Source organism: Primulina huaijiensis, chromosome 18 (assembly GCF_012295235.1).
Source record: "Primulina huaijiensis isolate GDHJ02 chromosome 18, ASM1229523v2, whole genome shotgun sequence".
Taxonomy (NCBI): Eukaryota; Viridiplantae; Streptophyta; class Magnoliopsida; order Lamiales; family Gesneriaceae; genus Primulina; species Primulina huaijiensis.
Genome location: NC_133323.1, coordinates 4,308,591 through 4,330,078, shown reverse-complemented (window position 1 = coordinate 4,330,078; position 21,488 = coordinate 4,308,591). Strand labels below are relative to the sequence as shown.

Genomic DNA, 21,488 nt, shown 5'->3' with positions numbered 1-21,488 from the left:
CCCGATTTTTGAACATGAATCCTTGGTGCACTTGATTTATAATTTGTATGGTTTTGTTCTTTGCAGAGACGCCCACAAGTTGATTCCAGTGGGAGCAAGAAGAATCTTGTGAGTTACCTTTGCAACTAATCATGATAAACCTTTTCATTGTGTGTCTACACTCACCAGTTTCTGGACACGTTTTGTCTTATTTTTACTCGCCATTCTCATGGTTGGCCTTTTCTTGGGTAAGGAATATAGCTGATAAAATCCTAAATTTATATCCAGAAACTTCAGAAGCAGCACAATTGTATCCCGGATGAACACTATGTGCAGACTTTACTTGCAGTAAGCTACTTTCTTTCTCTTCCGTTTATTTATTTTTTCTTGTCGCTCATGGCATCTTGTTTAGGTAATATTGTGAACTGGCCATTCCTCAGGAAATATAATTCTTATCCTCTAGGTGGGAAATATTTATCATAATTCCGAATTGTATCCTGAAGTAGTCGGTCACTATATCTTTCCCGTCATTTGATAGATGAATGATCTTGAATCCGAGCTTGAAAGAAGAACGTTGACCTACACGTTATGGAATCGATCCAAGACAAAGTTGGAAAATAAGTTCTAGCATCCTTTTACATTTAGCTATGCGGATTCAGGACCTCAACAGATAAAAAGAATTAAGGTTTGTTGATGGCCACCCTACATCATGTCCTGCTTGAAAGTTGTAAGAGTATACAAATGTTCTGCTTTGAAGTAAACTGAATCTATTCACGCTAATCCATTTTTCTACCAATTCTAAAACTTGGAGAAATTTCAGCATGTGGCCTAGCCACGTTACACCAATATATTCGGTTAAATGAAAATGTACATGATTGTCAGTATCTGTAACTAATGTATTTTTACGTTAACATTTTTATTACTTGGGTCAACTTACATTTTCCAAATGTATTTTTTCAGGACATTAGTCATGTATATTATGAAATGGAATTCAGAACCAAGTGGTGCAGTAAAAACCTGACATCCATTCCCTGTTTCTTATTTGCTAGAAAGTTTTCACAAGGGGCAGCCATGCGCCTTTTAAGCCAAGGAATCGTTAATAACTTCGATGTCTCGGCATTACTGGAGCTACCACCATGATTTTCTTCAGCGCTCTAGTTTTAGGTATTCAAACGCATCTTCAGCTTACATTGGAAAATTGCTTGTCTCACAGATTAGGGTAGAGACTATAGTGGAGAGTTTTGAATGTATTACATTTATGTTGAAGAGATGGAGTGGTCAAAGGTGGAATATTACCCTTTTTGGTCGTTTTCATTGCTCTAACCATATACCAAATCGTTTCTTTGAGACACAAGTACACGAGTTAGATCCCGGTTTCGTTAATTCCACTAACTTCTTCTTTCTTTGCATTCACTGAGTTGTTTTTGTTTTAGTACGTAGGAATGGTGATACTCTAGCTAGTTTCAATCAAATGCATAGTAAATGTTCGAATGCGAGGGTGGGATGGTTACTGTTTGATCTTGAAACTTTGAGAAGAAATCTCGTATCAGTTTTGTTATCTTTTTTGAAATATTGGTTTGTTGAATTATAGAACAGAAAAAGATTTCTTGTTGAGTTTGAGTTTGAGTTTGAGTTTGTTTCGGTTTCTTGAAAATGAAAACTACTGTTCTTGGATTATCAGTTTTCTAAATTGAAATTCTACTAAATCAAATCGAAATACATGCATGGTTTGTTTTATATAAACACTAGTTTAAATAAATAATTGATTCATATTATTTTTCCCCTTCGAATGCTTCCCTTTATTATAAATTAAAATTGGGCACAATTGTTTTTTCAAATAATGATAATTAATATTTTCATATAAAAATATATAAAATCCCTCATCATCTTACACCACTGGGTAAAAGTTTCGTGGAAATCTTGGCACCTCTTTCATGATCTCTGCCATTGACAAGCCGCTTCGATGCATCTTACTACCACTTGCTCCACTGCTGGTTGCTCCACTCATAGTTCTGTAAGAAGAAGACAATATCATCCAAACAACTTTATGTTTTCTTGGTAGAGTGTATTGAGGATTCACATTCCTCTCAAATAAACATAACACACACAATATGAGATGTAACGTCCTTAATTTCCTTAGAAATTAATGAAAGAAATTTTTTTTAAAAAAAATTTGACGGCCAAATAAAATAAATTTTATTAGAATGATCAAACATTATAAAAAAAAATTATGAAAGACGATGGAATAATAACATACGTACATATTTCTGTGAGAAATAATAGCAAGATTCGGTAAGGTAAGAAATAAGAAGTTTCTGTCAGAAATAATAACAAGATTCAGTGGGGTGAGAAATAAAAGGAAGATCGATGGATATTTACAGAGGGACGAAATTTTACGAAAATTTGAATTTTTTTTAAAGAAAAGTTCATAATCAATTTTTTTATTAAGACATTCAAGTTATAAGACCTAGTTAATTATAAAACAATCAAATGATTAGTACGTGTGGTGTCATTGATACAGTGTAACAATTTTTCGGAACTGTTTCCAAATCGAAAGATGTTGGAATACAACTGATTTTATATTATTTTTCCAAATTCAAATTAACTCCATTGGATAATATCTTTTTTATGTAGGTAGATTTAGGAATGGTGGAGCATAGCAGTCATCTAGGTTGTAATCGAACTAAGAATGATTCCAGACCACCTCGAATAATGAGATGAATTTGAAATACAATAGAATTATTGGAAAATGATAAATAAGGACTTAAAAGTTTCTTGTAAAACGAATTTATGCTGAACAAATTTTTTCCAAACACAACCTAATGAATTCAGAACATCAATTGATGTTTTACATAAAATCATATCGAGTGTAGCATAAACTCAACAACGTTCTACTTGTGATTTACTGTGTGCGACCTGGTTTAAGCAAGATGAGGAAGTGTTCAATAGTTTCCTCTTCTTCTATTTCCTGGGTTTCCTCCCAAAAACGAAAGATAGTTTAATATCTATGTATGTATACGTGAATGTATATAAATAATTTTTGTGAATGTAGTTCAAAGCGCTGAGAATGCTGGACAGCAGGGCACGGGTTCCAGATTCCATTTCCAAATGTCAAACGTTCTTTTTTAGTTTTTATGGATAAATATGATGTTAACATGCATCTATCTGATAACCATATGAACAAAGTAGTCACAAACTATTTAGTGAGTGATCAATCATGTTATGACATTTATTACACCCCTCAATCTGGATCCATTCGAGCCGCCAAAAGTACTGAAACAAGCTAACAGAGAGTATTTGAAAGAACTTTTAAGAAGTACTTCTTGCTTTTCATCCGACTAAAAGTGCTTTGAGTTGATATTTAACCAAAAGTTAGAAGTAAGTTTGTGATGTTGACGTGTGTATCGAGCGATACATCTGCACTCCTGGTGAATATTAATTAAAATTGTCAATATCCAAATATGTAGGACTAAAACTGAAATCTGATAAGATCGAATAAAAAGATTTTTTTTTTTTTGGTTTATCTCAAGTATGGTCCTTCTACCCAAGTCAATTTTCAACTTTATGTCATAATCTTATCACGAAATTTTCAAGCAGCTTCATGAATANATGTATCAATCCATCTAAAGTGCTGTGGTCCATTTTATATATATTCCATCAAGTTGAGTCAATGGTTGTGAATATATGTGTTACATATTGTTCTATGTGCTTTCCCCGTACAAATATACAAACAAGTNATTTGGTTGAATGGAAAAAAATTTCAGTGGTACCTTGATGAGGAAGACGTACGACTTCATTTGGAATTTAGAAGTCTAGCTAGCTAGCTACACGCATTGTGGTAAAATTTTGAATAATCAACCATATAACACTATGTATTTTCTAAACAAAATATGTATATACGTATGAAAGTTGAATGTTTTCTATATTCGAAAAATTAGAGTGGAAAATGTATTCTAATTAATTCGATCTATACCCAAAAAATAGAGCACTTCTATTAATTATTCTACCAATAAAATAAATTCAGTGGATTTTTTAAATAATTCTTTTTATTGAACAAGTGATTCCTTTTCTCCTGAATGGGGTGCCTAACTTTTAAGATAAATTGACTTTGTATGCGGCTGCTGAATAAAGACCAGTACTCCACCATACATATAGGGGTCATGCAATTTGCTAAAATAAAAAATAATTAAAAATATAAAATGCATTAATTCAAAAATATTATTACGTACGTACGTAGCACTTCCTCATCCATCCTTCCACTATATATAAGCACTTCTGTTCTTCCTCTATTTCCAAGCATCACTCAAAATTCCACTTGTTTTCTGATCTTTTCAATTCATCCTTTTGATTACATTTCTTGATCATACACGCACACCATATTAATTAACAAGGAACTTATGATGCAATGGAATACCTTAAAACTCAAATAATTCTATTAGCAATATTCATTTTGATGGCCATAGCCATTTCTCTCGCGGCTCAACGGCTTCCTACCGAAGAAAAATCTAATGAAATTGTAGAAGCGGCTTCAGTTCATGCGAGCAGATTCCTGTATCGAAGAAGATTTAGATGGCGATGTTACGGATTAACAACATGCAACAAAAACCCTCGAATTTGCAGGCTAAAGGGTAGTCCAGGGGCGAGTTGTTGCAAGAGAAGATGCGTAAATCTCCGCACAGATAACTTGAACTGTGGGAAATGCGGGAGGAAGTGTAAGTTTTCTGAGATTTGCTGCAAAGGGAAGTGTATAAACCCTTTTACACATAGAAAGAACTGCGGAGGGTGCAATAATCGGTGCAACAGAGGGAGAACTTGCGCGTTTGCGATGTGCAGCTACGCTTAATTTAGTTTGACCATCTCTGCTCAGTGGGCTTGACGGATTAATTTTGACACTTTATGTTTGTGTGTAGTTTAGCTGATGGCCGACATTTGTTTGATTTGTGATTTAGTTTTTTATATACAGATAATAGATAATAATTAATAACCTCTGTATAAAAATATATAAATCTTTGAATTTCAATGCTACTTATGAAGTGGCTTTGACGTCTTTTTTTTTAGTATATACTAGCTACCGCTGCATATAGCTTCAACATACGAAGACACTAAGGAAAAATTTTACTTTTGGTTATAATTGTTCGTTTTTTTTATGATTTTGATTATTTATGTTTTCAAATTTCAATCTTAACACGCTATTTTCGTATTTTTGGCAATTTTAACATTTTATGAGGTGATGCTATTATAACACATATGTGGTGCTGAAGCGTGTAGTGTCACATCAACGTCCTAAAATACTACAATTTTCAAAAATTTGAAGCTACAAGACTAAAATTAAATTTGATAACATAGAGTATTAAAATACCAAAAACAAATATACAATATCAAAATTGCAATATTCATTAAAAATGCTATATTGTATAATATTTAGCAAAAAGGTCATTTCTCTTAAAAAATAAATTAAATAAGTAAATTCCATATATATATATGTATATAATTGCAATAATTTCTTTGCAGATTTTCAAAACTAATGTATTCACATATTCAACTCATAAAAAGTAAGAAAAAGAAATTAAATGTACACATTTAAAGATTATTATCACTATTTTACCAAAACCAAACATCGTACATGATAAATTATGGGAAACAATACATATTCTTCTTGACTAAATCTTCTCTTCAATTCTTAAAATTGCACTTTTTTCCGACAATGGAGGTAGTTATGCGTACATGATTGAAAATGAGGGTTTAGGCTGTCATTCACGGTTATACGTTTACTACAAATAAAAACGTTACTTAAAATGTAATTGGAAGTTTTTCTAATATATTTTGAGGGAACTAAAGGTAATCCACATAAAAATACAGAAACATTTATTATGTGGTCCGCGTGCTTAATTTAATAGTAATAGATGTTTAAGTTTCTTACTTATGTTAGAGTTTATTGATTAAATAAAAGGAAACATGTCTTCATTCACCATTTGGCTCCTCAAAATCAGCTAGAGAAGGAAGTAAATCGTCCAGTCAAAATAAATTTTGTGAGATAGTTTTGGACCCGATCAGATCTATGAAAAAGTAGTATTACTTATGTTAAAAGTATTATTTTCACTGTATGTCTAGATTTGATCGATCTGTATCATGGATATAGATGAAACCGTCTTATATGAGATCTATTCTATATGAAAATCTCTTTGATTCATTTACCAATGAACTACTCAAAATCAGCTCTGTTATGTACCGTTTTTTACGATGATGGAATCTGCAGCTTCTACTCGTCGGCTTTCACTTGATAAATCTACAGGCTAATTACACAATAGTCCGCAAACCATATTAGTAAGGTAAATCGCATTAAGCAAACTATGCGTGATAAGCTTGCCCAAAAAATTGTTAGTATGATATATGAATCGAACTTCTAACTATTGATCAAACACCCACTTATTCCATCAACTCGGATATCTCCAATACACCTTATGTACCATTTTGACATGGTCCTTTGATTCATTTACCAATGAACTACTCAAAACCAGCTACTTACGTACCATTTTGACATTGTTTCACATTTTTTTGTCAAATGTTAACATTTCAAGACATACACGGAGGAGAAATTGAAAATTTGGTCTTATAATTTTGTCGATTATCAATTTTTTGTCTCATAAATTTTTATGTTGTAGTTTTAGTCGTCTAAATTATATATTTTCTTCCATATGATTTCTTCTTTTTAATCAAATTGATGACGTGACTTCGAATTCGTCGGCAATATCTAACACCATATGAGCAAGTCTATATCTCGGTGTCGCGACTTTTTTAGGCTCCACGTTAGCATTTTCGTGAGAAAATAAAAATAACATTTTGTAGGTTTTATGTGGCTATGTAATTATTGTGACTACACTACAACAAAAATGACTTTTCGCAGCGCGCAAATACTCTTTCCGCAGCGCACATTGCACGCTGCGAAATTACAAGCTGTTGAAAGTTCAAGATTATCCGCAGCGTGTATGCACACGCTGTTAATACTATTATCAACGGCGTGCATACGTACGCTGTTAATACAACTATCCGCAGTATGCAATGCACGCCGTTAATAATCAAAAAAATCTAAATATTAGCGACGGTTTTTGACAATACCGTCGCTAATTGGCGACGGTTAAAAACCAAAGACACCGTCGCGCATTTAGCGACGGTTTATAATCCGTCGCTAAGTTAACGACGATGTTTAAATTTAGCGACGGGGACAAAACAGTCGCTACATTTAGCGACGGTTCGATAACAGTCGCTAAATTTTGCGTAAAAATAAAAAAAATTTATAATTTAATAAATTTTAAAAAAAAATTACAATACAACTATAATATCTTAACTAACATTTAAAAATTAATCAAAAATTGAAAAAAAAAAATGTACCCAAACCGAAATTAAAAACGCATAATAGAAAAAAGTTTTAAGTGTTGTGAAGTGGTATTAGAAAAGTGGAATGGAAATCGGATATTTATAGACAATTTGCGACTATTAGCGACGGTTTTGTATTAAATGGTCGCTATTAGCGACGGTTTAAATATAACCGTCGCTGATTTACGACTATTAGCGACGGTTTAATAAAAACCGTCGTTACATTTACGACTATTAGCAATAAAAACCGAGCGACGGTAGTTTGTGAAACCGTCACCGATTTTAAATCGACGACGGTTTGTTGTATACTGTCTCTAAATATAGCGACGGGTATAAAGACCGTCGCAAAGTTAAATTAGCGATAGTTTTTAAAAACCGTCGCTAATTTAAAAATTCACCCATTTTCAACAGCGCGCTTTTAATGCACGTCGTGAATGCATAGAGTATTAACAGCACACATTATTGCACGCTGCGGATAGTATATAATATTACTTTCCGCAGCGTGCTTTTAATGCGCGCCTTTAATAACATATGCATTAACGGCGCGCATTAAAAGCACGCTGCAGAAAGTATATAATATTTATAGCACACATAAATGCACGCTGCGGAAAGTAATATCCGCAGCGTGCTTACTTTCCGCAGCGTGCATTTACTGCACGCCGTTATTTCTGTCAAGTTCAACAATATTAACAGCGCACATATTGATGCACGTCATTAAAAGTACTATTCGCAGCGTGCTATTAATGCACGCTGATGATGATGTGCTGCGGAAAGCCATTTTTGTTGTAGTGCTTCAACATTTACTCATTATCTTTTAATTCTATTCTACTTTTGATCAAGTTAAACAGATCAAATCATGTATTGCAAACAATTGTATCAATATTGCATCATCCTCTAAACACGTGTCCGTCTCGAATCAAGGTTTCGAAATTTGGGGTGAGTTCTTGGATTTGAGACTCGATTATAACAAAATACATTTTCGCTCAAAAAAACATACATATACATATAACTTGTGAATAAACAATCTCCCTATTTGTTTTTAACTACTTAGTTTTGTCCCTCCACTTATAACTTATGAACTATATATATCTAATTATAACAGTGTGATCAAGACTTTCAAACAACATAGCACACCAAATATCATGTGTTGATCGTTGTCCTAACCAACACCCCAACATTTGTCTTCGTATTTAACATTATCACTCAAATATTCTTTTTAAAATGTTCGATCAAACAATTGTTGATGTCACACCTCGAATCAATGATTTTTTCATGTAAAATGGGGCACATTCGAATTAAATTTTGAATCAAATAATGATAGACCCAAAGGCGTAGCATAAAATAATGATTGGAATTAGTTTGTGATTAAGAATTTCTCCGCAGCCTAAAAATCTAGTCGTGTTTTCTACATGCAATTGGAATCAGAAAAGCTTGCTCGCGAACTGGTCTTCACCCGCCGTCGCAAGATCCCTTAACTGCGACAAACTCCTCCCCAGCTGTAAACCCACCTTCATCTCCAACACCTCTCCGTTCTCCCTTCTCTCCAAATCCTCTTCTCTCAAATTCCATGCAATAGTATCTTCCATCATCTTGAAGAACCCAGCGTTGCTCCGGTACATCTCGAACACCATTCCAACTTGCCCTCCGTGCTCAAGAGTGTTCATCACACTCGCCAACGCGCCACATGAAATTCCCAGCACCGCCGCCCAACAGCCGTGAGAAGGGGAGCCCACGAGAGCAGACCCCACGGCGGCGAGACCTGTTAACATAGGAGCGGCCACAGCGAGAAACTTGTTGAGTTTCAATGTTTTTTCACTCAATCTCAAGTAATCTTGTTTATCTTTTCTCTCCATGATATTTACTATCTCCCTCATTTCTTCCTCCAATTTCAGGTTCCATCCATTGAAACCTACACACCTTTTGGGTTGTTTTCTTCTGCACTCGGACCACCAGACTGCGGGCTCGACATTCTCCGGGAACTTCTCGAGCATGGCGCCTAGAAGAGGAAGCGGGTACGCTTTATCAAGAGCCAACACTTTCTCCATCAACTCCTTCACATCAAAGCTCGTGAAATTCCCGATCGATAAAACAGTTGTAATCTGATTCTGAAGCTGTTTGAACAATCTCGTTGCGTTTCTTTGTTCTTCCGCTAGCTGAGACGGTTGGATCTTATTCATAATCGAAAGAAGCCCAGTTGCCCCAACGTACAAAATTGTGGAAGAAAGCTTCAGCGCAGCCGCTGGAGCACCGCCGCTGATTGATGCGATCCCCACCATCGTGGCGGCGGCGAGGATCAAACCGTTGATGGATGTCAAAAGAAGGCTGTTCCAGTTCGATCTCTGTTCACAAATATTCCTGTGCATCTCCACTCTATCTGCAACAGCCTCCAATATAGAATAAAGCTCTGCTACAATCAACGTATCTCCGCCATTAACACCCTCATTTCTCTTGATTTTCTCTATAACTTTGATAGGGCTGAGCTGTTTTTCATCAGTGAATCTGTGTAACTCCAGTTTATTCACAAATCCTCCAGCTCCCATGCCCGGAAGAGAAATTTTACCAACCCGGTTTCCGGGACTGATTGTAGCAGCAACGATCCCTCTTTGCTTCGAGGACTTACAAGAAGAGAACGAAGATTTCAAGATTAAGATGGTTGGTTTCAACGCTGCCATATTCTTTGATACTCCTGTTTTGAAGCTTATACAGAGTTTGACAGTATTTTATACAGAGTTTGAACCGGTTGATCAATAGTTGACTTCTTCTGATCTAGTCTTTGATTGACTTTCAAACTACGAAACATTTCTTTTAAAAAAAATTTATTGGCAATATGAATTGAAATTTAGTAGCAAACATTACTATTATCTTTTAAGTTGCATGTGATTAAAAATCAATTGTAATTTATATTTTATAAAAGATTTGATGTATGTAATTCAAATTCACATTATTTTAGTTGGTTGTTTTAAATATATATCAATCGCATTCCGCACATAAAAATAATAAATATATATCAATCGCATTCCGCACATAAAAATAATAGTTTATACTTCATCTGACATCAATATTCCGACTTCATATTTTACTTTTACCAGAAATAAAATCACAAAGTATGAATGCACATGTAATTAATCAAGCTGTCTTTTTTAGTTTGACTAGTTTTGTTATTTAAAATATCCCTCCACACTATATATCTATATTAATCTATGCAAACCTAATGTCAAGTTGTATATTTAATTGATTGATGTATTTTTTTATTACAAGTTACAATCTCGTATAATAGTAGCAGTATGAAGTTACAAGAACTCGTAAGTCATTTTTTTTTTATCTAGTGGAGTATTTTTTTTAAATTTTCTAAAATATCACTTTTATTTATTATAGATAAAATTAGTTATTAATGAAATTTGAGGTAAACGGAACGAGTCCAATTGCCAAGACACACGCCAATAATCTTGACTACTCGCATTTGCAGTTTATATTTGTACAAGGTTACGAAATCTGAATGCATGGGAAACAAATTTAATTCAAGTCAAAATTAGTAGCTTTGATCATTAATTGAAATATATTTCCAATGGGACCATTCTCCATCAAAAAACATTGTCTGACTTATCAAATATACCAATATACAATCACAAGCTAAGTATATTATAAAAAGGTTAAAAAAATAATAATTATGAGAGATATTTGCTGCTTAGCTTTCAATTCGCCTCTGACCATCAAATGAAATGTGAATAACCCGTCCTCCTCTCTTTGTTTGAAAGAAGGGGAAATTTCGGAATATTAGTATCAGATGAATTCAAACTGTACTTTATTTTGACTGAAACTTGAGTGATCATTGTACCTATAAATCAAATCCCGATTATTTTATTTTATTGAATAAAAATTAATTAAAAAGTTAAATTTAAATTCTAAACTTATATAAATAATTTAAAAAGTATTTTCATATATTAATTGGAAAAAATTTAATAGACACCTAACTTTAATTGTATGTATGTGTAATACTAGTTAATGTGTTAAGCATGAGCTCTTAAAATTTCAATGTAAATTGTAATTTTATGTATGTAAAATGTAATTTTTTTAGATTAATTTTTTTCTCCATAAAGCACTGTGTTTTGGGTTTTAAATTCTTCAAGTGTTTGAATTCTCGTTAAAATAAGGTTACTGTCAAAAGAACATTTCTTGTGTCTTACACAACAAGATAGTTATTATAGAAAATATAATTCGTTATATATGTTCAATTAGTAGGATTATAATAAAATTTTAAAAAATATTGATGAAATTAGTAAAATTGAATGATAATTTATAAAAATGAAATTCTAATTCTAATTTCATTCAACTAGTGAGAGAAAACATATCCATGCATCGAATTGATTAACAAACCAAATAGGCCAAATCTGATGTTGCTGTGTTTACAAGTTTAATTAATAAAATAAATATATGTAAGGGAAGTTACACTTAAATATTAAATTAAAGCAATTTCAATTTGAGTGTCCTGATTTATTCCATTTAGTTTGAAATTATTCTAATTATGAACAGAGGAGTACCCCTTTTTACCCCAAGTCCCAACCATTTGTGCTTGCAATTACTAAAATTGGCAAAATTAGGACGATTAAATCTTTCCATGTTCCAAGTAAACGAACATTTTACTTGGCCCCAGTCGTTACGCTTATTTACAAAATTGTGAACCCAACCGACACAAAGAAACAAGAAACACAAAACCAAATAAAAAGCCATCAACAAGTCAACATCTCTCTTCTCTGTTGGATACTTTACAGGACGCGAATGCTTAGGGAAGAAAAGTATAGTGGGAAAGCTCTCCAACTGCAATTCTTGTTGCGCGAAAGCCTTCTCCTCTCCATCCGCCCTGAACTTGGCCACCTTAACACCAGAACCTGCCAACTTCTCAGCCAATTCCACGTACGAGCTCTCAATTCCCTGACAAAACTGGCACCAAGGTGCGTAGAGCACAACGAGCCACAGTTCTTTCCTGTTCTCCAGCTTCAATAGGTTCTCAATTCCAGGCCTGCTCAGGTTTATGACGCTTGGGGTAGTAAAAAGATCGGCGTGGGCGGCAGTGCCGTTAATATGAACGGAACCATTTCCAGTGCCATTCAAATTAACCTCCTTGATATTTCCTTTGTGGAGACCACATTCCTTGGCCTTGGCATCTTCCCACCACCACCTTCCTTCTCTCTCATGCTGACCAGGTAGTACCGGCCTGGTACACGGCTGACATCCTAGTGAGACATAACCTTGAGCATGCAACGAGTTTACCGGCACGTTCATGACTCGAAGGAAACTCCAGATGTCGTTTCCCTGAACATTTGCAACAGGATTCCACTTTAGCAAGCTGCCAATCCCACCATCCAAGCCCTCAAAAACAGGATCAACCTGCACGACTGGGATTTCTGATCGAGTCCCAGAGGATTGATCTTTACGCTGGCCAGTTATCCATGCTCGCAGCCCTTTGAGAGCCCTTCTTAAAGGTTTAACTTTCCTAACTCGGCAGCACTCCTGGTGGCCATCGTCATAGAAAGAAAAGAGCCCTTTGCTTCTAACCAAGGACTCAACTTCAGCGGCATCAGGGAACATGTACTCTATTCGAATGCTGTAGCGTTTCTCTACTTCATCGAACAACTTGTACGTTTCTGGGTTCAATCTCCCTGTATCTAAGCTGAAAACCCTGAACGGTCGACCAGTTAAATGAGCGTACTCGATCAAAGCAACGTCCTCTGCACCACTGAAAAATATAGAAATCGGTTAAGTGGTTTTCAAATTTATTTTCCTGAAATCAAATCGGTTAGATATTTTGATTGAGCACATTTTGATGAAATTGATTAAACTCGTTTTCCACATGAAACAGAGAACAAAATCTGACCATAGCTCGATTCATAATTGCCAAACTATTTAATGCATTAACAGAACCTTCAGCCACAAGCAACATAAGAAAATCCCATGTACATTTGAAAAACAGGTAATTCACGTGTTAGGATTAATGGGGCAAAAACATTTTAGTTACCGGACAAATTAAAATTAATACTACATATGAGGCAAATAAATTTCTTAGATTTGGCGTAAGATAAAGATTAAGAGCATATGTTTCAACTAAAGTTATTGGAAAAAAACACACGATTTATATAATATAATTATTTAAACAGGAAAGCTATTATTAACTTGATCTAATTGAAATGTTGTTTTGCAATAATTTCATTCTAATAAACGCTTCTATTACTCAGCAGGCGAAGTTGTAAAGTAGATAAAACATCATGGGATTTGCAGGTAATAAATATAAGATCGATAGTAATATTGTAAACCTTAACCCTTGGATGAAGAGGCAAAGTGATCCAGTCAATAATTTATGGGGTTAGGGGGCAAACGAAATGATGGGAGTAATTCTGATACCTAAAAGCAATTGCTATATCGTTTCCAAAGAGCTCAAGGGACACGTCCATAATCTCCAGAGGCGAAGCATTTTCAAGCTCCATAGCCAATTTTTCATAGTCTGTCTTCTCAACTTTCTCACCCATTTCTGCCATATTATATACGACAATCGTCACTCAATCAATACAAAATTCGCATGCAGAAGTAAAATATAAATTGCGTACCGGGAGCGGACAACTTCACTGCTGAGGGGACAATCGAATAATTCCTCTCCGGCTCAGCGTTCAACGGCTTAACAGTGCGGCGTCTCCTTGAGAATCTCACGGCCGTTGATTGGTGATGCGGTGTTTCCGACGGTAGAAATGAATCGAACAGTGCACCTGTAGAACAGAAAATATATATCATGAAAAGGTATGTAGACAAATATAGGTTGAACAAGGAGCTGGTGAGCAAGTAACAGCAAAAGCCATTTTTATGCCGTGTGATCTGTTCTCTGTAGTTTAATAATGATAATCCACGAAAACTAACTTTTCAAGAAGAAATATATCTTAGTTTTGATCCCTAGATGGATTCTTGAAAATCTTGTTGAATTTCGGAGACGGAAGGATAGATGTATAGGCCGGGGTGAGTGACGAGGCGACCGGCGAAGGTTCATTGAACCTTGACGCCCGACGTGGCGAGAGATGGACTATGATTGAATCAGCACTTTCGTCACGTGGAGATAGAGAATCGTGGTCGAGAGGAGGTGGCATTGCTTCGAGCGTTTGATCATGGTCAATTTTGAAACTAAAAATTTTTGTTTATCGTACGATAACCCTATATGTCCAAATGGCTAATCCCGTCCGGTCATATAAAATAAATCGTTTGGATGATAATTTCTCCATCCTAAAATGATGAGTCATCATGCCCCCATCTGTAAAATTTCTCAAGCTTGTAAAGCCATCCCCAATAAGAAAAATGTGGATCCCAAATATTTATGGACTCCATAATCCACATCATCAATCAAATATTTCTCTATTCAAATATCTCATATTTCACAATCAAATATCGCACCAACCAAATATTTATGGTTCTCACTGTCACTTTAATTAATATTTTATTTTTCATTTAATAAAAACATTTAACCAATTTAATTACTTTCATCTATTATTTAGTATTATATTTTTATTGAAATATAAAACTAGAAAGTTTATAACGATTATTTTTGAATAAATAATTTGTAATAAAATAAATATTAATAAAATTAAAAAATTTATAACGAACTATACAAAACTAATTTACCACGTGCAGAAAAAACTTCTCAAGCTTTGGGTCAATTGGTCGACCATTTGTTGGAATTGGTATACCAAAAATGCAATTGGTCGATGGTCGACCAAAAATGACCAATTGGTCGACCAAAAATGGTATGGTCGACCAATGTTTTGTTTTGGTATACCCAAGCTTGGTTGATCCCGGATTCCATTTAATTGTCCACTACAGGTGTCTGATGTGCGAGTGCAATGCACGCACGTGTCTCAAGTCAGCGTGAAACTCACGCTGGCTTGAAGAAATTTAAAAAAAAATTGCAATACCAGGTTACAAATTTGTAACCGGGTATTATTTTGACACAAAAATAAATGGTGTACAGTGGTGAATATTTAGATGAAGAGGATATTTGGATGACTTAGACATGTATTATATCTATCATTATGGATGTCCTAAATGTGAGAAAGCATTAATATATATATCAAGAAAAATATATTATGTTTTTGATGAGATGTCTGAGTTGATGAAATACGTGACCGTGAATGTTTGAGTAATAATCAAAAGTTAAATTTGATTAATCGAATAGCTGCCATTAATCTGTCCTAGAAAATTGTCACCGGCGCGTGGCTCTAGATGAATGCCTGTAAAACGTGGCAGTCTCTCTCATACTCTCGTCTCTACGTATATATACACGTGCACTATTTGGATAAGAGAATTACTTCTAATTCTTTCGTTTTTGCTTCTTCATTGACCGACTCTTCTGGTAAGTTCAGCTCTCGCTGAGTTCTCCTTTTGATTTATCGATGAATTACTGTACCTTGATCAAGATTTAAGTTTCTCTTTTTGACGCTAGTGATTTACCACTTTCCCTATTTAATTTTATCTTGTTTGATTTAATTTTTCCGATCTTATTCTAGCCTGAAATCTGTCAATCGAAGGGCAAACCTGTTACGAAAATGAATTTTTTTTGCTCGCGTAATCAATTCCTTTTACTTTTTTGGGTTTAAAAATGACGACTTTAAAATTATTGTGTGAATGGAATTTGTAGGAGAGAGTTATTTAAGCAGCTGAATTCGGTTTTTTAAAAAATATATATATTTAAATTCAGTTTGCTTTTATCACTCAAATGAAGTATTATATACCTCTGAGTTCTGATTCATACATACTGGAAGGTTTGTCACTTTACTGTTGAATTATTGCCTTTGTTCGATGCATCAAGATGGAGACAGTGTTAAGTATTATCTTCGTAGTGTTTCTAGATGTTACTTGTTTGTTATTTTGACAGTCATCTGCTTTACCAGCGCAAATACAACGTTTATTTTGAGTTGATTGACTATAGTTGGTGAAAGTTATTAGTAGATCGATTTGGTTCACACGTGGGTTTCGGATGCAGATCGATGGCCGAGGCAGCAGCAACACTTGTCCCAAGCCACGAGCTCTTGGAGTGGCCAAAACATGACAAGCGACGATTTTTACATGCTGTGTATAGAGTGGGAGACCTTGATCGCACCATCAAGTATTTTTTGGACTTAAGAACTATACTAAGCTTGCTGATGCTCTGAGATAGAGATTTCTTTTGAATATCCATGTTACTTATTTTTATCTACATGTTGCTAGGTTTTACACTGAATGTCTTGGGATGAAGCTATTGAGGAAAAGGGATGTTCCCGAGGAAAAATATTCAAATGCTTTTCTCGGATTTGGGCCTGAAGACTCTCACTTTGTCTTGGAATTGACTTACAGTATGCAAATTCCTTGGTTATCTAAGTTCTTGAATTTTCATGGTTTTAATTTAGTCTAGGGGATTACTAATGCCATCTCTAATTCTACCTTGTGCACTAAAACTTTATAAAAAATTTAGCATGATGTGAATATTGCTTTTTTAGTTTCAGAATGCTGGTTGTTGGACCACTCACCGGAAACAAGTGGCTACCGAATGTTTTGTGTCCCTAAACTACCTTTCTGATACTTCAGACCCTTATGTGCCACACATACATAATACTAAACTTTTCTTCTCAATCCTAAAACAAAGGATACTGAATATTAATTAAGTCTGATAGAAGCAGTGAGAGAGAGGTGACCCATGGAGGTCACAATTTGTTGACGCTACTGAATAAAAGGCTGTATGAAGTAGTAATCTCTATTCTTCCTGTTGCATATCGATCAATGCTACCATTTGACATTCTTCATTACATTACAACAGACCATGGAGTTGACAAATATGACATTGGAACTGGCTTTGGGCATTTTGCCATTGCAAGTGAAGATGTGAGTGTTATCATCATCATCGTTATTTTTTTTTATTTGTTTGTCAATTGAACAGAGTGCTTATATGGGGCCAGAATTTGGTATTTATTTTAATTTATCTTACTTTTAATTTTCATTTTATTAGGTTTACAAACTGGTCGAAAATATTAAGGCCAAGGGAGGAACCATCACTCGAGAGCCAGGTCCGGTCAAAGGTGGATCAACAGTTATTGCTTTTGCTAAGGATCCAGATGGGTACATTTTTGAACTTATTCAACGGGGTCCAACTCCAGAACCACTATGCCAAGTCATGCTTCGCGTGGGTGATCTTGATCGTTCTATTAAATTTTATGAGAAGGTGAATTATTCTTTTTAACTGTGTTTAAGGTTTATTTATTTGTACTTAAACTTTCTCGTCAACTAATCTTTTGGAGGTCGATCCCGGCCATACTTGTTTCTCGAGTCCTTTACGTATGGATATATGTGAAAGCCTGTTTCCCCAAGTTTTTGATTATATAAATAGTAATTATAGGTGTCCCATCTCCTGTTTAGTATTATTTTTTCATTGTATCAGCTTATCACGTTCATATTTTCGTGATAAAATTGCTATCATTAAGGTGTTTGTGACCAGAGAAATAATTTTTGCTTTGAACACTTCCATTATGATTTTGCTACCATCAAGTCCAGCCCTACACAGGCGTTTATTGTTAAATGTAAGAGCAAAATTAAATCATATTCGGAAATCCGCTACCACCATCTGTCCAAAGAATATCTCCTGTACTTGAGCGAGGTCTCTCTTTTGATGTCAGAGTGTTGGTATGCATCTTACATATATCTAGATTTAAGAATATGAATGCAAACGATATCCTCCAACAAAGACATTCAAACTGCACATGTTGGAAGCTGATAACTTTCTTTTTTCATGCAGGTCTTGGGGATGAGACTCCTAAAAAAAACTGACAGACCCGAGCAAAAGGTTTCAATGTTGGATGAGAACCAGCTTTAAAGCTTTAGCGCATACTTAATATACATTTTTTTGTTTTGGTTATGTTTTGACAAAAGAACTTTGTAATTCACAGTACTCGATAGCAATGATGGGATATGCTGATGAATATGAGACGATTGTGCTGGAGTTAACTTACAACTATGGTGTCACTGAATATACCAAAGGAAATGCATATGCACAGGTGAGATGAGTTCTCATCACAATTACCCTTCAGCTTGTTATCATGGCATCATCCCAATCATACATATTGGTGAGTTCAATTTCAGGTAGCAATTAGCACAAATGATGTATATAAGAGTGCCGAGGTTGTGAACCTTGTAACCCAGGAGCTTGGAGGAAAGATAACTCGACAACCAGGACCAATTCCTGGAATCAACACTAAGATCACTTCTTTCCTAGACCCAGATGGTTGGAAAACTGTAAGTTTGATATTTTGGATATTTACTTAATATATAGCGAAAGCAAACACCACTTATAGTTCTAAGTAGCTTACAATATTAATATACTGAGCATCATCTGCCCTACCGAGCAGCCCCCAATGTGTCCTTTTATAACTACTCGACTCAAATCTCACACTTATTATTTTTTTTTTTTTTGCCGTTTTTAGGTTCTGGTGGATAATGCAGATTTTCTGAATGAACTCGAGAAGCAAGAGTGAGAGGTCTCAAAATTCTGGAGGATAACCGGCCTTAGTGTTTATGGTTTAAGCTCCCAGACCCAGTTGAATAAATAAATAACGTAGAACTGCCTACGCTTGTATTGGGTCCAAATATGAAATGCAAAACCACCATCTCCCGTCTTTGTTCGTGGATTTTGTACTTCTTTCTGTACAACCAGAAGTAGGATATGTTGTATAAATGTGTGTGCATTTCTTATATGTGGTGTACTATATATCTCGATTATCGGTACAAAAATGGGGGTGGGAGAGACTATGCTGACACCCGTTGGGAAACAGCCCTTGGATCAGCGAGCCTTACATGACCCCCACATTGATCTAAGGAGTGTGCTGTCTCCAGGTGCAGCATAGTCTCCCCCTGAATAAAAGGAACGGAATGAACTTTAATCAAGTAAAATATTCCCTTCATGAAATTTGTTGGATAATAATAATGGGGGAACGTCTCGAAGCTCGTCTATTCAAAGAGACGTTTCACTGGATAACCAAAAACTACGATCATCTTTGCGAATGCATTCACTCATATGAAATGTTCATATTTTGCACGTAAGCGAATAGCACAGGAGAGAAGAATTGGCACGAGATTTATTGCAAAACAAAAAAGAGGTAATCGAAGTGATCGGCAATCTGAGTTCGGGACATAGCTACATAAAAGAAGAAATTCGAGAGACGAAAAAAAGAAAAAAGGCAAAAAGCACTATCATTCGGATGGAGGAGGTATGAATACCTCCCGTTTGAAGGAGAGTCATTGTTCAAACTCACGTAAAAGACATATAAATTATATTTCATTTTCAAGAAACGATTAAATTACAATCAATTACTTACGGGGTAAAATAGAAATTCCAGTCATCCTATATTGAATAATTTAAGTAAACTTAAGCATCCCATTCTGTCTTCCTTGAAGAACTTGTAAAATTTCAGCGAGGAATTACGAAAAGCCTAACTTGAACATTTTATTTATTATTATTTGAACATTTTTTTACTACTAGTTATCTCTCCAAAAGTCTCAAAATTGTAATAGACAATGAAGCAATAGTTTTCGGGTCATTTATCCAACTCCATATAACCAAATGGATCAAGGCAATGATAATGGACAGGTTGCACTATTAAAGGGTGTTGAACGTTCATCATTTTATCGTGACATAGTTGTGGCTCAGTGGGGATCTGATTGTAGCTTTAAACAACAACAGATCTATAGTTATGCAGTAGAGTGGTAATGATATAACCTCATATATATGTAGGTAAATTTCACTTAGAATCTCAGAGGAAAACATAATTATTGTGGATTGACATGTAAGAGTCAATGAGATGTTATCCTCGTGATATTGTCTGATCGATCAACCCACTTTTTTTTAAAAAAAAGTAGAGTTCACATGTGAGAATAAACGTATACCTTTAGAAGCACTCTTGAGGTATAAAATTTTCCAAAATTAATTATTTAGACCAAATAGTCATGTTTGTTAAGATTCAAACAAAGATCTTACTCTAAAATTATGTTTAATAATCAGTATTTATCACTGATACTGAAAATTAGAGATGATTAGTTTTATATTCTAAGATAAGTACTTTGATACAAAAGATGGCCCCATATGTTCTAAATTTGTTGGCATTACATCCAGCAAAATAATATGGACTACTGAGCATTGTTTTAGTTATGATTGTTAGTCCATTAACTTTCTTTCTTACTTTTTTTTTAAAAAAAATTCTAAACATAAAAAAATTATTAAACTTTAATCATTAATGCAGTCCAATATAGTGTCAGTTTGATGGTAATTGTTCGTCGTCGGAAAAAAGAGAGGATAATATTCCAAAAAAATAAAATTTAGTTTGTTAAAGTGAATAGTCAACTGCATAAATTGAAGTTTTTATATGTTGACGGATAATTTCAAGTACTTAAAATTCAGAAATTTATTAGTTCCTTTTCAGCGGTCTCATTGGATCAATTTTATGATACGAATCTATTATTTGAGACATTATAAAAAGTATTATAAGTATGGTTGACAAGTCTCACGAATAAAAAATTCGTGAAACCGAAAACATACAATGAGAGAGCTTTAATTTCCTATTAAATTTAAGAGGTTTTCCATCTTTTTCTCCTGTTAAAATCATCACATATAAAACAGTTGCCGTTTGCTGAAGATGCAAGACGACAATTGTTTGTTCATAATAATCATTAAAAAATGCATACGGAGACTAGTAACGATAATACATATATATTAACCTAGACCTGAAATCAATCTATATCCATAAGTGTAGAATAAAGGCTTCAGATTTGAGCAAGTAAATTATACCCTTCTTTTTTGTTCGTGAAATCCAGGCTTCACCCTCTTTTTGTGCACGAATTATCTGGTCTGCCATGCCTCCTCTATCGATTTTAGCTACCCCTCTACAAAAACCCACAACTTACTTCTAATTCTACCTGTATTACATATACATGCATGTCCTGTGTATCTATAAATAGATATGGTGGTTTCAGTTCATGCATGGCAAATTGACTTCACACGACAGTTAGTACATTAACATTCTTTTGATTTGTTTGTTCTTTCTGTAATGCGTCGTCCTTTTTGGTCTTTAATTACGTGGGAGTGG

General features: G+C 34.6%; 4 protein-coding genes across 4 annotated transcripts; 2 read left to right on the top strand and 2 right to left on the bottom strand.

Annotated features, from left to right (window-relative positions):
* The first annotated feature begins 4,314 nt into the window (after positions 1–4,314).
* LOC140964126 (uncharacterized) lies at positions 4,315–4,927 on the top strand. The gene has a single exon (XM_073423663.1). The coding sequence runs from the start codon at positions 4,385–4,387 to the stop codon at positions 4,820–4,822; it is 438 nt and encodes a 145-aa protein (XP_073279764.1). The 5' UTR covers positions 4,315–4,384; the 3' UTR covers positions 4,823–4,927.
* A 3,716-nt stretch (positions 4,928–8,643) lies between these two features.
* On the bottom strand, positions 8,644–10,050 carry LOC140965128 (probable F-box protein At4g22030). Its single transcript, XM_073425195.1, has one exon. It carries the CDS (start codon positions 10,023–10,025, stop codon positions 8,775–8,777), a length of 1,251 nt encoding a protein of 416 aa, XP_073281296.1. The 5' UTR covers positions 10,026–10,050; the 3' UTR covers positions 8,644–8,774.
* Positions 10,051–11,853: 1,803 nt separating this feature from the next.
* On the bottom strand, positions 11,854–14,170 carry LOC140964631 (5'-adenylylsulfate reductase 3, chloroplastic-like). Its single transcript, XM_073424490.1, has 3 exons — positions 13,953–14,170; positions 13,750–13,876; positions 11,854–13,087 (listed from the first exon to the last, which is right to left on the bottom strand). The coding sequence occupies exons 1-3, from the start codon at positions 14,131–14,133 to the stop codon at positions 11,854–11,856; spliced, it is 1,542 nt and encodes a 513-aa protein (XP_073280591.1). The 5' UTR covers positions 14,134–14,170.
* A 1,399-nt stretch (positions 14,171–15,569) lies between these two features.
* Positions 15,570–19,101, top strand: LOC140964976 (lactoylglutathione lyase GLX1-like). Its single transcript, XM_073424994.1, has 9 exons — positions 15,570–15,736; positions 16,367–16,489; positions 16,591–16,715; positions 17,177–17,241; positions 17,366–17,578; positions 18,149–18,196; positions 18,300–18,407; positions 18,493–18,645; positions 18,834–19,101. The coding sequence occupies exons 2-9, from the start codon at positions 16,371–16,373 to the stop codon at positions 18,882–18,884; spliced, it is 882 nt and encodes a 293-aa protein (XP_073281095.1). The 5' UTR covers positions 15,570–15,736; positions 16,367–16,370; the 3' UTR covers positions 18,885–19,101.
* Positions 19,102–21,488: the final 2,387 nt, after the last annotated feature.